Genomic DNA, 18,002 nt, shown 5'->3' on the forward strand with positions numbered 1-18,002 from the left:
TTCAGTTTCTCTTAGAGAATAGAGTAAACTGAAACCTGCAGAAAGCATACTCCAAAGACTGGTCTTTCTTCTCTTCACACCATATCATATACCTTACCCTCAAAGAAATCCCCCTTCATTCAGAAGAATCTGCAGTAAAATATTCCCTTCCAAAACAATCACAAATTTAATAGTTCTTAAGTTCATCCTCCTTTTCTCCTGATTACTAGCCGAGTTCTCCAAAGACAAATAACTTTTCTCTAATCATACCAGAAGAAAGTTTCCCCCTTGTGCATATACACTGCAATACAGTCCTTAATTACATAATCGGAATGTATTTTTCCCAAAGGACCCTGCTTCATTCAGCATACAAGATGGAGTGCACTCGAGGAACGAACTAAGGATACATGGTGATTAAAGATCTATGCGCTTTAGTACAAGGTTAAAAGGAAAAAGAAAGGGAAACAAAATTGAACAACACTCTACAGAAACAGATTCTACTGCAGGCTCTGCCACTGAGTTTCCAGTTGATACTAAACAATCTTTTAACTCAAAATTTGTCCACTTTTTCCCTCCCTATGCATTTCTCATTTTCTGAATGATCAAATGAAGATTCTGGCTCTGATCTACAAAAGTTCTTGCAACAGAATGATGAATAAAAAACACATACTTAAAGCATGTGAAATGCTTCAACACCCTGAAGAATTATTTCTAGCTGTTTGAACTGAAGCAAATTTACTATAATAGTAACACTTGAGTCTCTCACAGTGTCAGTATCCTATCTGTAAAATGAGAATAAGAACTTTTGGTGTTTCTGTGAAAATCAATTTGATTTTATTAATTTGAAGGTCTAAGCCACTATTGGCATGGGTGTCTTGGAGGAAAGCTAAGAGGAAAGTAGTAATTGCTTATGTAGAAAAACATCTGAATTCAGGAATATGGCCTACATCACACAAACATGTGAGGAAAACAATACACTGAAAATTTATTTATTAATTGAGTTTCTTCACCCTGCAGTAAGCAAGGAAAGTCCTGTGGAAAAAATGTTATATATTCAGTAATAATGATATTATGTTTATACCTGAGAATCAAATTAATGTTGCACAGAAAACCTGTATGATGCTTTCAAACATCTAAACACTTGATCTTTTATTGTAACTTCAACTATTTTTGACTTCTTTGCATGCAATGTGGACATACACATGCACAAGCCGTGAGAGAAGCTAACAAGAGTCAGAGAACTTCTATTTGAAATGATGCCTTTATACATATTGACAATTAATTCTCAACTAAGAGATCAACTTGAAAAGGTTTTAAGATCACAAAAAAAAGAGGTGTGTAAAACCAGACTTCTAACCAGTTACTGTAAGCAAATGCAGAACAGCATAAAAGGGAAAACCAAACTTCTGATCATGAAGAAGGCCAAAAAACCCCCTTACGGTTAGTGACATTAAATATTACTTGGAACAGATGTTATCAAATGCATGTAAAGATTTACATCTGTCTTAAACACAGACTCATATCAAACAAGAACCTTCAAGCAAGTGAATTTATTTTTGAAGATATCAAGGAATTTGATTGCCTAGTGAAACCTGATTTTTACTCTAATACAAAACAAAGAATAATGTTTTATAAAACATGCAGTTGAATTTTCAGTATTGTACCCTGCCATTAAATATGCAATTGTCATTTTTAAGTTGAATGACTGCTCCTCTTCTTGGTACACTAAAGCGTCTAGCCTGCTGAATATCTGTTGTTCAACACACATGTGAAAGTGGTTTGCAAGTTCTTCATATGTTGCAAGTGATCATTTAAATACATCTACTTCAGAATGAGCCAAAACTCTATAGTATGTCAAATTTCACTTAGTACTACTAAGTAACACGTAATTTATTGACATGAACAGGGTATTGGTCCTGCCTGCATACTTCCCCAGGGAATGGCTTTCCAGCAGCCTAGTACAGTTACCTGATTTTTCCAGACAAACTGGAATTCTATTAGTATAATTTACAGTGCTTCAAGATCTTAGATGAGCAGAGATGTTAGACATAGTTCAAATCCAGTTGACCTATGTGGTAATTTAGCATATGATTAAGTGCTCTGATAAGTTAGTTTGTTTGTTTGAAATAAGCATAAATATTAATGCCTAGTAAGAATATTGCAACGCAGAGCTGTGAGTAGTGGTTATTCTGGAGTTAAATGTATACACTGCTTGTAAATAAACTGTTTCTCCTCTTAGTACACTGTGTTGAAAATGTAGAAGAATCTGTCTCAGTTAGAGCTCCTTACGAGGGAATTAAATACATTGTAATGAGATATAAAACCATTATGCCTAGATTACTCCTCCACATCAAATCTCGATTTTAAATTGAAACGTTATTATCTGCTGTTTGTTTGAGCTTATGTCTGTCTAAAACGAGTTGCCCTGATTGCATTCACTTTAGAAAAATATGTCACAAATATGAGACAATGACTTACATAACTGTCCTGTTTGCACATGCCTGAGTGACTACATCTAGGTCTGTCTGCTAGGCCAAATTATTCCCAAGCATTTATACAGGCTACACAGCTTCACCTATATGCACATAACATTCCCACATGGCAAGATATCAGTATATCTCCACTCATGCCTATGCTAAGAAAACACACAGGGACTGCTAAATCAAGATTTAAGACAGAGGAAGGCAGGATCTAAGGCAAAACTCACAAGATTTGCTCTAAGTTTGGCAAGTCTGTTCTGGGCCTTTTCTCACTACCAAGTCATCAGCACCTTTCTCATCTGTTGTGTAGGGTTTTTAAGCTCTGCCTGACATCTACCTTCAATGTCCACACAAACCTCATTGAGCAAGTATGGTGCATCAAGCTATGATCTACAAGGTGGAGGTAGAGAAGACAAAGCTTTTACCAAGTAGAACTTTAAGAGACATCTAGTAAAGCACAAGAGAGACAGCTAGTGAATCTGCAGAAATTTGGTCAGAAAGAAAGAGTAAGTTGTTGTCCAAGTAGTTTTGAGTTGTTGGCAGTTTTTGAGCCTACATTCACCATTGTTAAAAAATTACAGGTATATAGGCTGATCCCCTCAACTTCTGTACCCATAAATTTTTGGCAAAAGGTTACATTCCTGAGACAGTTGTTGGAGCTGGTGCTATGTTCAATTCAGCAACCTGCATTTTCTGGGCTTTTGTTGGAATCCTGAAGCAGGCAACACTAACCTTCAAGGGATGAGCAGCACAGCAGTTTGATACTGCACGGTTAACATGATTATAATCACGGTCCATGGCACCACCTGAAATATTTAGTGTAAGGGCCACAGAATTCAGGACACATATCCAACACTGCCAGCCCATAGACAAGAAATCCAGTGACTAACACAGGGAGCCTGCTGTCACAATCAAAAGAATAGAGTGAAATGACAGCATTGTCTCAGCAGAAGTGATTCATGCATACTTACATTAAGCCTACTGGCTCTAAACAACACTTATTTGTATCAGTATCAGAATTCCAGTAGCTGTCTCCTATGATAAGCTAGCACCTGTTTGAAACATGGGGCAACAACTACAACATTGTCAGCATCACTGCCTTACCTCTGTTGCTCTGGTGCCTAATGTTGTTCTGTACAATCATCAGTCCTATTGGAAATAGTGGGTCCTTAACTTCTGCCAGGTGACCATGAACTAGACCTTCAGGCATCTCCATACACACCAGCTTTGCCTTCTGCACTGGCAGGATTATCACTATGTGCTGCACACTTTGTAATTCACATGAGGAACAGCAAACCCATCCAACCTGGTGGCTTGCAGGTTCACATTGTATCTGGACAGTGATCCTCCTCAGGTGGGCATCTCATAGGACAGATACGTCTCCTTGCCAGCACTTACTACACAATAGAAAATGGTGGATTTGTGGAAACAGGGAGGAAGGCAGAGGAGGAGGGAAGGAAGTAGGGGGAAGGCAAGACATGGAATTGTTCATAGTCCAGCAAAATGTAATCACTTGCTTCACATATCCAGTACATCCTAATGCCACCTATAAATGATACCCATGCAAGGAGGTTCACCTTTCCCTTCTTTTCATGGCTTCCCAAGGGCAGGACCCCCCATTCCACTTCATATTCCTCCAAGCGATCTGGACACAGCCTCTCTTCCTTGAAAAGCTAACAGCAGGACCAGTCACGTAAAAGGTAGCATTTAGATGTCACAAAAAAGAGAGAAAATTATAATTTTTCCAAGACAAAACCCATATGTTGTTATGTGCAACTATTTTGTTGCTTTTCCAAAGCGTACATAAATTTGCAATAAAAGGTGAAGAAATACATTGGCAGTATTGCATCAGTGTTCCATGGATAGCTGTTTATCCAGTGAAGAGTACTTCCCTCTTATGTTACTAGGAGCAGCTCACAGAGCTTGCCCACTGTGAAGACCAAGTCCTTCTTCATAGCAGTTTCACTGCATGACTGGTGGGGTCCACTTCCAGGTTACACTGGCCAAATGACTTAAAAAAAAAGCCCTGAAAGAATCCCAAACTAAACATGTTTCTTGAATGCTTGGCTGATAAGGAAGAGGAAGCCTGGTTGATTAGAGATCAGTTTGAGAGCTGCTGCTGAAGAGAAGTCCATGCTGGCTGACAACAGACAGGTAAAAAAACCAACCAAACAAAAAACCAAAACCAAACCAAAACCTTGGGCTACCAGCCAGCTCAGCCAAGCAGCTAGTAGTAGAGTGCTAGGGAGTATATTCCAGAAGGAACATTTTGCTGCAAGGTGGGCACCCGGCTCTGGCTGGTAACATCAGTGAACAGATGCTCTGTCAGTGTTGATAGTATACCTGCAGCCACACAACTGTGCCAGATGTATCTGTAACATTATCCAGAAGTATCCTTGTGATAAAAGCTTGTGAGTGCTTCTGTTTTCATCATTGTTGGTACCAAAATACCAGTTCTCCCACTAAGAACATATAGGCTGAACATTGGCTTTCCTTCTGTATTTCAGGACTTTCTGCATTAGGCATGAGAAAGTGCCATCTTCTTGCCACAACCACCAATGATCTTGTGAAAGTCTTGCTGAAGTCAGTAGTTTATTTTGTAAACTTCAAGCTAGTACAAGTAACTAGAAAATATGACTTCACCATGTCCATGAAGTTCTTATAGCATACATATTTCATCCCTGTGATCTCTTACTGAGATCAAATAACACCTTAGGTACTAGATTCCTGATTGCTAGCTAGGGAGAAGAGAGACATGCATACCTTGAAGGCTTTGCTGCAGATTTTTTTTAAGGGGATGTTATTATTTCAGTGCATGGTCACAGAGTCCCTGACAAGTCTGTCATGCAGATTTCTAGGATACATGTCAACAAGATACGATTTTGAAGGGTGCAAAGGACATTATTGGCACAAGCAATAATGATCAAAATAGTCTATTATCAATCCAAAATGGTCTTGTTGGTGAAAGGCTAAGCTTGTACAAAGCATGTACTCTCTTCCTTCGCTATTAGAGTTGCAACTTCACTCTGAAGCATAAAGTTTATATTTCTTTCTCTACATACAAGACTGTAGTCCACTGTCAGTCTGTTACTTTAAATGAAAAATATCCTCCAAATCAAATATTCAAGTCAAACCCTGAAAATATCAACTATTATCACCTTGCCACTTAACTAGAAACAGATTTTAAGAAGCTGTGGATTTAACTTTGCTAAATAAAACACATTCACAGTACCCTTCTCCTGCTTTTGCCCACTGAAGAACGGCATGTATGCTACCCAACACTGAACTTGTGTTTGCTGTGAGAAAAGAAACAAAATGACAACCCTAAATGTTTCAACAGGATTTTGGTCTAAAATTTCATATTCAAGGCAAGTCTTACACTTTGTCATAAGGCACGGTTACTTTACTACAGTGACCGTTAACACCCCTTGCACTCAAAAGCACAGCTGAGGGGACAGAACAGTTACAACTGCAACACTAGCCAGCTAGATGGCCTGAATCTTCAATCCTAAAATTTCCTTTTTCTGGAATAACTGTTTGGTTAAAGTCCTAGATTATGAATCAGAGGGGGGTAAAAAACCTCAAAACCAAACCTTTGCGACTTGCAAATTTTAATCAGAATTTTGCCCTTTTATGATTTTAGAAAGAAGACAAAACTGAATCCAACATAGGAATTTTTCTGTTCATTTAAAATTTGAAATGTTACGAACAATTTTTTTGTGAGATACAGTATCTAGCCATGCAAAATGGCATTATCTGCAGTGTTATAAATTGAAAAATATATTTCAATTCCACAGGTACTGAAGACAGATATATCTGCACCAAGGACAACATAGTTTACATTCGAATAGCAAAATTAAGAACAGCACATTTTATAATTAACAAGTTCTTCATATGTCCTACTTTAGTTTACTTTTTCTTGAAACTTGTATCAACACAAGTGAATTTAAGGGGTTTTCTTAAGGACAGCTAGACTTGCCACAGTAATCAATTAAAATAATAATCACTCTCTGCTATTTATATGTAGAAAACTATAAACACTTTAGTTACATCAATATTGCACACTGAAGCTCAGGTATTTCTGTGTTATGTTAGTAGAGACCATATAACATTGCAGCCAGAATCACCACAGCTGCTCAGGCAAACAAGCCCTGCTCTCATAGCACCTCTGAGAAAATGAATGCTGTCACGTCCTAGCTTGGACTAAACAAAGCTCTAGAACCTCCACCCTGCTTGCAGATGTAAAGCAGATGTGTAGTTATTCATATTTAATTTAGAATCCCATTTTCTGTATGTTTACTTTCTAGCATTGAACAGTTCCGATGCTGCTAGAAAATCTAAGGTCCTAAAACAATAAAAGTTATTTAGAGCACCACAATTGAAAATATGACAACTTCTTATCTTTTACATGGGTAGGGGATGAAGGAAAAAGCATTTAATTTCTTATGTTTGTAAAATTCAGAAAATGGATTGAATGCAAATCACGGAAGTTACACATAAGCCTCCAATCACTGAGCTAACAGCTAAGACTTCAGACCATCCACTTCCGTCTCTTATGGGGGAAAACTGTGTGTAAGGGGAAACACCAACCATTATTTTGGCAGCTGCAAATAGCACCAGAAAAATTCAGACATGCATGCTGCACTCATAAGATGCATAAGTCATTAAGGCCAAGTATTGCTTCAGCAGGAAAAACAAGTTGCTAACTACTGCTGTCTGAGAACTAAAACTATATGGTGTAAAATAGCACTTCACAAATATCTATGCATTGAAATAAGCTGTCTTGGATAAAAATAGGCATGTTAAATAGGCCAGATAGAGTACTGAGCTGATGCAGATAGGCTACATTCAGTATTTAAGTTGGCTTATTCCTGGCTTGGTTTCTTTGCATGGTCCAGCATTGCCATATACCTAGATAGAACATGCATAGAGAAGTTTTAAGATTATATATCATGCTTAAGTACACTTTAGTCAAAAGCTTTCACTGCAACACTACTGGGGTAGATTGAAAGCCTTTTACATTGTGCTAGCAAACACACAGAGAGATTAGTGTGTAGACAGCTGATTCCCCATTAGTCCTGTCAATAAATAAATAAAAAAAAGGCAGTGATCTTTTGCAGGGATAAGGATATGTGGGCTATGTACACTGATATCACACACATACTTTCCATTGCTGCCATCTCATAAACAGCACTGTCTTATCTTTTGAACACTGCAATTCATGGAGCCTGTGAACAAGCCAATTCATTTCCAGAATGAAATGTATTACATACCTACACTATAAGAGTACTACAAAATAATTTGAGGGAGCTTTGTTTAGACAAGACTGAGGGGGAATATGATGATCTTGAAATATATGGCAGATCTGCAATAGAACAAAGCTCCTACCATTCACTAAGTGTAATGGCTTAGAATTACTAAAAACAAGATTTAGACTACACATCAGGAAAAACAAAATTAAAAATCAATTTACTAGAAAGGACAGTAAGCTTTGAACTAGATTTCTCAACTTAACCTAAACAATCTTCATACTTGGAAGTGCGAGACTAACTTTCAGAAACATTGCAACAATGTCGGTATATTTGTTCCTGCTTTGATCAGTAAGTTTAACGTACATCTTCACAAAACTGTGTTTTCTGTGTTTAGAAAGACGAGGGGCCTTTGGCCTCTATCAGAGTACAGAATAAGGACACCTGTATTTGGTCTGAACAGAAATCCACCTAGCCATGCATCTTTTCTTGGTCAGTGGCCAACGCAGTTTCAAGAATAAGATCAACGCAAATGTATTGCACTTCCCTGCAGAATCTCCAGGTTTCAAAACATTTGTGGCATATAAGTTTTTGAACGAAGTAAACTCTTACAGAAGTCTGTGCTAGCCTAAAGTGCCTAAAACTAGGAATTTCATAAAGATTCCTCATAAATGCCATTTACCTTACTTATAACCTTTTTTGCTGGATTTTTTTTTTTTTTTTTTTTAAGAAAACACTGTGGAAGCCATAAAGAGTCTGTTGTTATAAATTAATAATTCTTTGTACAATGCATGATCCAGTTGGATAGCTGTTGAACTGACACTGGCTTTTCCTTAAAACATGAACAACGAAAAGCTTGCGTGAGAATGTGTACTGTTTCATCCTCTACCTTTATGGATCAGGTTTTCCGAAGCTACATTGCATGAATCTTTGCTTCTATTAAACAGAATGAGGCTTAGGGAATAAGATCAATAAACAAAGTGCCCTTTTGGAATAACAGTTCAAAAAGATCTCTGGCATAATTTTTTTTGAACTCAGACTATGTCCTTGCCATATACAGAATCATAGAGTATCTCAAGTTGGAAGGGACCCATAAGGATCATCAAGTCCAACTCCCCTCTCCTCACAGGACTACCTAAAACTAAACCATAAGACTAAGAGCATTGTCCAGGTGCTCCTTGAACTCTGACAGGCTTATGCCATGACCACTTCCCTGGGCAGCCTGTTCCAGTGACCGGCCACTCTCTCAGTGAAGAACCTTTTCCTAATGTCCATCTGAACTTCTCCTGATGCAGCTTCATTTCATCTCCTCATGCCCTATCGCTGGCCACCAGAGAAAGGAGATCAGCACCTCCACCACTGCTGCCCCCCTTGAGGAAGTTGTAGACTGTGAGAAGGTCACCCCTCAGCCTTTTCTTCTCCAAGTTGAACAAGCCAAATGACCTCAGCCGCTCCTCCTAAATCTTGCCCTTAAGATCTTTCACCATCTTGGTTGCCCTCCTCTGGGCACACTCTGATAGTTTGATGTCATTCTTATACTGAGGTGCCTAAAATCGCACATGGTACTTACTCCAGGTGGGGCCACACCAGGGCAGTGTGGAGTGGGACACTTCCCTCAACCAGCTAGTTATGCTGTGCTTGATGCACTCTGGGACACAGTTGGCCCTTTTGGCTGCCAGGGCACACTGTTGTCTCACATTCAACTTGCTATCAAAACAAATTCCCAGATCTCTTTCTGCAGCGCTGATCTTCAGCCTCCCCTCCCCAATTTGTACATATAGTCAGGATTACCCCATTCCAGGTGGAGAATCTGGCACTTGCTTTTGTTAAATTTCATAAGGCTGGTGATTGCTCAGCTCTGCAGTCTATCCAGATTTCTCTGTAAGGCCTCCCTACCCTTGAGGGAGTGCACAGCTCTTCCTAGTTTAGTGTCATTGGCAAATCTATTTAATGTACATTCAATTCCTGCATCCAGATAATTTATAAAAACCTTACATATATTGCATATTGTACAAAGCATACTGTCATAAGCATCCAAAAGGTTTGTGCCAAAAGCATAAGCCCTTTGGCTTATACTCTTCTGATGAAAGAAAGCAGGAAATCACATGCAAAAGATTTCATGATTTAAGAACCTCATTTGAACTTCTCCATCCATCCTGATATCTTCAAGAAATCTTCTCATTTTACTGTGTCTTAAAATAAGAATGCTTCAAGATGTAAGCTAAACAGTGCAAGCCACTTGGAATAGATGAGCAGCTGAGGACACAGAAAAATCACACACAAATCTCAGAGGACAGCACTCCGGAGAGATCTGGGTCAATTCTGCAGGGGTTTAGCAGTTAACAACTTGGAACAACATCATCAGTAGTATCATGACACAAAAAGTTTGTAGCAAACAGCAGTCTATTCTAAAACTATGAAGCAATCCACTCATGCTGGTTCTTTAGAGGTCTTTCAGTTGGCTGATATATTGGAGTCCTTTCCTGGCTCTTCCTGGTCAACAACAAAAATAAAAATGCTTTCTGCCTCTTCTGACTCATGAAATTCTCATTCCCATACTCATTCATAGTATCTGAGGGTGTATACTCCATTATCCTGTAAAGACACTGAACTAACACCTTCAAACTTGATCAGGAACTACACATTCTTGTACATGCTATGTCTTGAATTGCACTAATGAAGAAAAAAGTCACAAAGCCCTAACAAACAATAATAGATATACCATGACAGCTTTAATACTGTAAATTTGTAAAAGTACCTTTTAACTACCTTTTTTCTTCGAATATTCCAAGGTTTTTCTCCACATTCCATTTCTGTCTCCAGAAATTCAAGTTATTGAAGAAATCTAGCCTCTCCCCCAGCTTATTTCCCATTAAACTTGGGCTATCTCATATCCCTAAGGAGCTTTATTTCAACACATCAGCTCCCATTCTTTACTGGCCTATTAACATCTTCACTCAAACAGGAATAAAACTTTCCATGCATGGCTACTCAGTTATACATTTCATAATTAATTGTCTCCATCTTTTTAACCTTGTGTTTTACATCAAGTTGTAAAGTGGTAAGTACACTTGATATAAACTTTAGTCCCATTTACACACAGGTCAGTTACTGGCCTCTGGGGTGGCATACTCTTCCCAGAATTTTTGAAAAAATGTTAGGCTACCATAAGAACAGCTTATCAGCCACAGCTGGAAATACTACTGATGATGTTGCACATATCAACGGGGGCTGCACATAATTCAGAGCAGATTTCCAACTGTTAAGACCAACACACATACAACACTGGTTATTTTTGACTAATTTTGTGTCTGCAAAAGCAATGAGAGCCAATTCAGCTATTGAAATTAGATATGGTCTGAATGAGGCTGAAGAAGTTTACACCATGGACCATGTAGTATCTGGCATACCAGAAAACAAAACTGTCACAACTTATAACTAGTTGTATGACTGCCTTACAGATGTTTATCTTACAAAATAGATCCACATAATTTTTGAGGCATTAATCCAGGAAGCCCACATAATTGTTTGGAAAATTTGTTGGTTCCCCCCTTGCCCCCGAAAATTTGCTTAGAAATGTAAATAACCTGTTCTATTTTGTTTTTCCTTCAGGAAAATCTAAAGATTTACTTGCAGGAGATGCAAGAGCTTACAAACTGAGTGTTTGCATTTCCAGTGTTTCTACCATACTTACACAGTTCAACTATCTATGCTTAGCAAGCACCAGCTCAAAGCCTACAAAGATTCTACAGAATTAAAATGACTAGTTCTAGGATGTCAGGAAAACAGTCTCTACTTCTACAGCTAACATGTGGCACCGCTCGAAAAATTAAAGTCTAAAGAAAGACTGCAATTACATTTAGTTTTAACACTGATGGTCCCCTTTATATATGGAAGCAACATGAATTTGCCTTTTGCTATTCTTCACTATGTCTCTAAATTCCCCAACTAAGCCCCTCTGAAAAATCAGTGCTGTGTTTTCATTTCAATTTTATCTTTAAGTATGGGAAGAAAAAGTTGGGTACAAGAAGAGAGGAAGCAAAATAAAGACTTGCATCTATTTAAATATGATATATTTCCTAGCTGTGTGTGGCACATGGGCAACTGTAGATGAAAATGACCTTGGGAGGCTGAGTTGGCATCCATTACTTCAGACCTCATCTGAGTTGTTACTAAAGTAAGTAGGTTTTAATACAGCAAACTGGCTGGTACAGAGTTAAAAAAGTCTACCACAGACACCCTCCATACCCCATCACTGTAGAAATAACCTCAAAGACAAATAAGTATTCCAGTTTTGTTCAAACAGCGAGAGGGGACCGAAGGATCAGGAAAAATAATCCCTCTTTCCCCATAGCCCATAAGACAGGAACTTTCAAGAAACATAGCCAGCCCCACCAATACTGCTATAGCAAGTTTATACCTAGATACATACAGAATTAGCAATACATTTACACAGTAATTTTAATGAACTGGAATTTGAACGTTTTGTCTGCATTATCAAGATTCCTGTGTAAACTTCAACACATTTTAAAAAAAATAAGGTCTTCCAGGTCTTAAAGCTTGTTCTTTCAATTTTTATGGCACTAACTAAAAAATAAATGTAATTCCTGGAAGCCAACTACATTCACGTGAATATTAGTGCACATTTCACAGTTAACAGCTACTTCTGATGTCACTTTCTCTTTTTAAAGTTACAGCAAATTTAGTACTTGACCTAGATTGTTTAAAGAGCACAAAATTAAACAAGGCTACCCAAAGGCTTATCTGTGCTTCACCACAGGTCTGAACATTGACACCACATGGACTACACCAGCAGCACCCTGAAGTCAGTAAGCACCAACTGTTCACACAAGTTGAAGGTGGACCTCACAAAAAAATTGACTCAATAGTTGTAATTAGGAGTCTTAACAGCAAAAAGATGTTGCAGTACTGTGTTTTACAAGATTATCATAACATCCTTAAAATCTAGTGTTGAAGTATGACACTAAATGCTAGGAACACTGTGAACAGTTTTTATTTGTTCACCAAAGTTTATACAAAACTTTTAAATTCAGTTTAAAAAAAAGTCTCCACACAAAAGACAGTAGTTTGGCTTTTTATTTGTAAGGAATAAAGCATCTCCTCAACTAAAATCATGTTCTAACAATTCTGAGGAGTCCACAGAGGATATGCTTACTTACAATTTAATATCAGCAAAAAAAAATGTTAACATTCCAGATTACTGTAGAAAAACTGTATACCACACTTATGGCATACAAGATTTGTAACAAGCAAAAAATACCCTGTTTTAAAAGTAATCTCCCTTCCAAACAGGTTTTCATTTTAATGCACTCTCTTTCTGTAGGCTTTACATTTAGAATCCTCTGTATACAAAAAGGTACAACAAAATGGTACAGTATTCATTGCAACAAATTAAGGATGCCATAATATACACAAATTAAATTAGTCCTCCCAACTTGCATAACCTCTTGCTTCTTATTCCTCCCATGAAGCAGCCTCCTTCTCTGGTTCTAAGATTAAGTTCTTTCACTGAAAGGCACGTACTTCTCTACAACAGAAGAAACAGATGCATTAATCTGAAATACCCTGTTTCAAGGGGAACTTTAGCCTACATTTTTTGAAGATTAAACATTACTAAAAACCCCACAGAGATGTAACATTTTATTATTAAATTTGCCTGTAAAAACTTGTAGTATTACTGTGAAGAAAAGTGCCATAAAACTCCATCCATTTAAACCTCCCAAACAGAGAGACTTACAAAAAACCCTGGGGTTTTACCATGTTGGATATATTTTTGAACTTCCAAGGCTCCTGAGTTTCTATTCAAACTTTGGTAGCTCTTGGTAGCATTCCATAACTGGAATGCTATCAAAAGTAAAGTGCTTTTCCTTGTGCCTTGCAGTACAGCAAGTAGTTTGTGTGTAAAGTGATTTAATGAGGATTGTAAACTATTAGTGTGATATACCTTTGAAAAACAAGGACATGATATTAGGATACTATACTTCAGTTGACATGTAGGTAAAGTTGCACGTGAGAAACTAAAGGTTAGAATTTCAAATTTTGACATTTAATAGTATGCTATTGAACAAAATGGCTAAAACATCCCATTCAGGTAAGCTGCCCAAAACTGAAGAGGCACAGAGATTAGTGACATGGGTGATGACGACAGTGGAGTACACTTAAATTGTATCTATGTTACAGAAGGCACTATGGACTTCTTTTGATATAGTTCTGAAAGAAAATAGTAACACTTGAAGTAATAACCATTTCAGGACACCAGTATATTAACACTGCCGTGCTGGTTTAAGGAAAGATGACAGTTTCTCTGCCTAGCCTTAGAAAGAGTCAAATAGACTTACCAGCTAACCCCAAACAAGCCTATAAGGATTTCTAACATATGCATACTGTACTGTAGAGTATCACCTTAAAAAAAAGAAAAGCTCAACTGTTTTAGTGAAAAAAAATGAAAGAGTGGATACTACTTCAGCCTATTAACAGATCACAAAGAAAGAAGGAAAAAAGACAACTATTTTCTAGATAAAACAATACTTATATAATTTGTTGTCCATAACAAATGTATATGAACCCACCAGAACACATAGATTAGAATTTCCTGTAACTGCATTTAGTTTTTTAGTGCCTTCCATTGTAAGTTATGAGTGTAAGAAACTGATGAACTGAATAAGCTCACTGTTGACTGTAGTTAAGCAAAACTGCAACTGTGATTTACTTAACAAAGGACTAAACCACAAAACCATTAAAGGTCCCTCTTCCTTGTTTCCTAATTAGTTGCTCCAAGCCTGACTGCTATTTATACCACCTTAAAAAAACCCAACCAAGCATACCTCTGAATTCTGCAAATGTCAGGACAAAGTGTAATGACATCTCCTGAGAATATCTGAGTACCATTATCATCAAGCTGTCCTCAGCGAGTCCGATTACTTATGCATTTTTTACTCCCTTTGGTCATTCTCAGTTAAGCAGTGACATGAAGACTGATTAAAAAGCTTCAAAGGAGATGCAGAAGACTTAGTTGAAACACAGGGAAAGAAATTACATGAAAAAAAGTACATTCCCAATTAAGGATTTTTTATTTTTTTTTTAAATTACTCTACACTAGTTTTCAAACTTCTCTCCCAGCAATGCCGTTGCTTTGCAAAGTTCGGACAGTATTTTATCAAGCTGTTCTAAAGAGATTTGTGGAGTGCATTCACATCATTCAGCACTGTTTTCCTCCTACATACAAACACTGTTAAGACAAAAAGTAACTTTTAAAATTTTGACAGCTTCTCCCCATAAAGCAGAACACAGCAAGCTTTCAACATACATAAACTGAGTATGTTCATATTATTGACTAAACATAACTGAAGTCCTTGTTTTCACAAGCTCCCAATATCAAGATAATGACTTTGTTAATTTAAGAACTTACTGCTGTTTCAAGATAGCTCAGAAAGTAACATCTCCTTCCTTTATTATGTATGGTTATTCTCTTCTGAAGTTATTACTTCTCATCCGTTTTGTCAGTTTTCCTCAGCAAGTTAACAGAAATGTGTTGAAATTAAGTTTGGTTAGGTCACTCAATTACTCCAATACAATTACTTTTCTTGCAATTTGACCAAAAGGTTGACATTATCATCTCTTGTGTGAGCAAACGTCAAATTTTAGGTCATTTTCCAGCCCCATAGGGCAGAAATAAAGGTATGCCTACACCACAGGTTACATCAATCTATTTACTCCAGACTATGATGAGTTCAAACATTACATGCCACTTCTCTCCACTTTTTCTGGGCTCTTTGGACTCTAGATCAAAACATCAGGTATTACTTTTTCAGCTGTAGCTGCTGCTTTTAAAATCAAATACTACTTATCTAGCAGAAGTTCTTTCATCAACAAGATACCACACTGTGTGAGGAACTGTATCTATTAAAATAAATACTTGATTTATCTTAAAATAGCTAAGCCATCAGCTACATGAAACACTGCTACTGTATTCAAACTGTTTGTATCACATGTCACCCAAAGAACTATTTTTAAAATGGTCTGGATCAGTAATTTACTTTCAAATACTGCCAAATTGCCTGGTATAGCTAAGCTAAATGATGATTTGCTGCAGTACTTCAACTTAAAGAGGCACTAAGTATTTGGAAATTAGGACAGGGTTTTTTTTGGTGTGTGTTTTGGTTTTGTTCTTTTGTTTGCAACTACAACACTAATAATGTGAATTTTTTTGTAGTTATCACAGTTAAGGACAAGTGCGGTTCAAAGGCTGCTGGCTATAGTTATAAAGAGTTTGCTTTAATGCAAGTTAATATCTTCATCATAAACCAAATTAATTTCAACCACAGAACCATAAAAGTGTAGTGGAAAAACCATTAATTTAGGACATAATTTGACAAAATCCATACTGGGACCAGAGGTAGGGCTATCCGTAAGGCAACCACTTCATTGAGTATGAGTTTCTGAGATAAATTGTAAAGTGGAATGAACAGAGTATGCTCTACCCAATTGAATAACCATGATAGAAATATATAGGATCCTTGGTACAGCCGTATTTAGATTTTACAAGTTCTCAGCTTTGTCTCTTAGATTGATAGGCAGTCAACAAGCATATATACACCCCTGCATCACCCAAGAATGTTTGTGTGGCAAAAAGGGGAAAGTAAAATAAAAATAAGGACCTCAGTCTAAAACATACTTCCTTTTCTTACCGTTTTCACTTTTCTTTTGCCCTTATACATCCTGTCAGGGACAAGAATGAAATACCCAAGAATGAAGTAACTGATGTAAACCTTGTAAGAACAGTATCTATCTGCTTTACATACTTTGGTTACTCCATAAGCCGCTGCAAGACTATGATTGCAGAATGGATTTGTAACTATTTAAAAATACTGTGCATATTAGCTACTTCTACAGTAAAATATTTGAATGAAACTTTTTTCTCCCTCAAACTGAAGTGTTTAGAAATGTACAGGGGGGAAAAAAAAAAAATCAGAAATGTGCCCTCTGAAAACCTCTAATATTATTTATCCTCTAGGGTTTTCATTGCTTCTATTTAAGGTACGCAAAGAAGGTTAAAGACACAGAAACAATTACTTTGATGCTTTGGGGCTGTTTTGTAGCTTCAGACTTCAAAAACACAATGTTGTTTATCTTAATGTACAGTAAGCTTCAAGATACAAATTTTAGATTTATCTCCAGAATGAATTAAATTCAGACAGCAACCTACTAAGGTAAAAAAGTAGGGTTAGCAAAATGCATGCTGCCATTTCAGTGTCTGGAAAGCTTAATATAATCTCCCCAAAATTTCCAAAATAGGTAAATTGGAAGTTATTATAAGCAGTTGAAAAAATCAAAACACCTATCTACATGCGTAAGACACATATTTAAGTACCACTTACTAACACAGCCTCCTTTGTGCTAGAAGACACAGTGCGTATACCTATTTAACATAAGAATATAGTCCCTTCAGATAAAATATGGCTTCTGAGACATAATTAACTCCTTGAAATTTAACAAATACAACCATGCTTAATCTCCAAATAAGCATATAAAAGTATGAAGTAACCTCTATCACTTGAATACAATACTGTCGTTAATTGTATACTACTGTTTGTTAATGATGACTAGCCATATTATCATGTTCATTCCTAGTAAAAATGTTACTTGATACTCCTGTAAACAAACATTTATGAGTATCATGTTAACAGGTTATCAAATACCTCAGTCTAATAAGTATGCTGAGTTACAAGTTAAAAGATCAAAGACAGACAACAAGGAATTCCAGGATATAATGTGACAATTACCCATTACATAATAGGCATAATTTATACTGGAACAAGACTAGTAACATGGGGTAACTGTAAGTGCCACATGACTCTCTAAAACAGGGGAGCGGTAAGTGGAGATATTCCAACCAGTTTCTTCTAATGTATGGGGGAGAAAAAGGAAAGAGTGACTTTGACTTATGAAAAACATTTAATCTGAAAGATTCCCCCTAAGGAGACAAAGTTAAAAAAGACCGAACCTTTCACTTCAAGTTCCAGAACTGCATCCAAAGTTGTTTCCTGATAAACACCAGAACATCTGACTTACTACTCCAATACTTTAATTCATCATGTATTTGAGACATCATGTATTGCATTTGTTGAATTGTTTTGCTTGAGACTTAATTCAGTTTCACATTAAACAGTGTTGAATCAATTACTAGCTGTGACTGGCAGAATTAATCATTTTATCTTTTCTTATACTTGACAGCAGTCCTCACTATGACAATTCTATCAAATTTTTTACTATG

At 37.0% G+C, this 18,002-nt stretch overlaps 1 protein-coding gene across 5 annotated transcripts in view; it reads right to left on the reverse strand.

The window, feature by feature from the left end:
• Window positions 1-18,002, reverse strand: part of FAM174A (family with sequence similarity 174 member A) — a 48,135-nt gene that overhangs the window by 20,039 nt on the left and 10,094 nt on the right. For 2 of the 5 annotated variants that reach the window (XR_007505164.1, XM_049796404.1), the window contains one exon: window positions 12,772-13,256. The exons of 1 other annotated variant lie outside the window; for it this stretch is intronic. Coding sequence is in view for 1 of the 4 variants with exons in the window: in XM_049796404.1 (XP_049652361.1) it covers window positions 13,235-13,256 (22 nt within the window). In the remaining 3 variants the exon portion in view is untranslated. 2 more of the 5 variants (XR_007505166.1, XR_007505165.1) reach the window with 2 other exon arrangements.

This window comes from Accipiter gentilis, chromosome Z (assembly GCF_929443795.1).
Source record: "Accipiter gentilis chromosome Z, bAccGen1.1, whole genome shotgun sequence".
Taxonomy (NCBI): Eukaryota; Metazoa; Chordata; class Aves; order Accipitriformes; family Accipitridae; genus Astur; species Astur gentilis.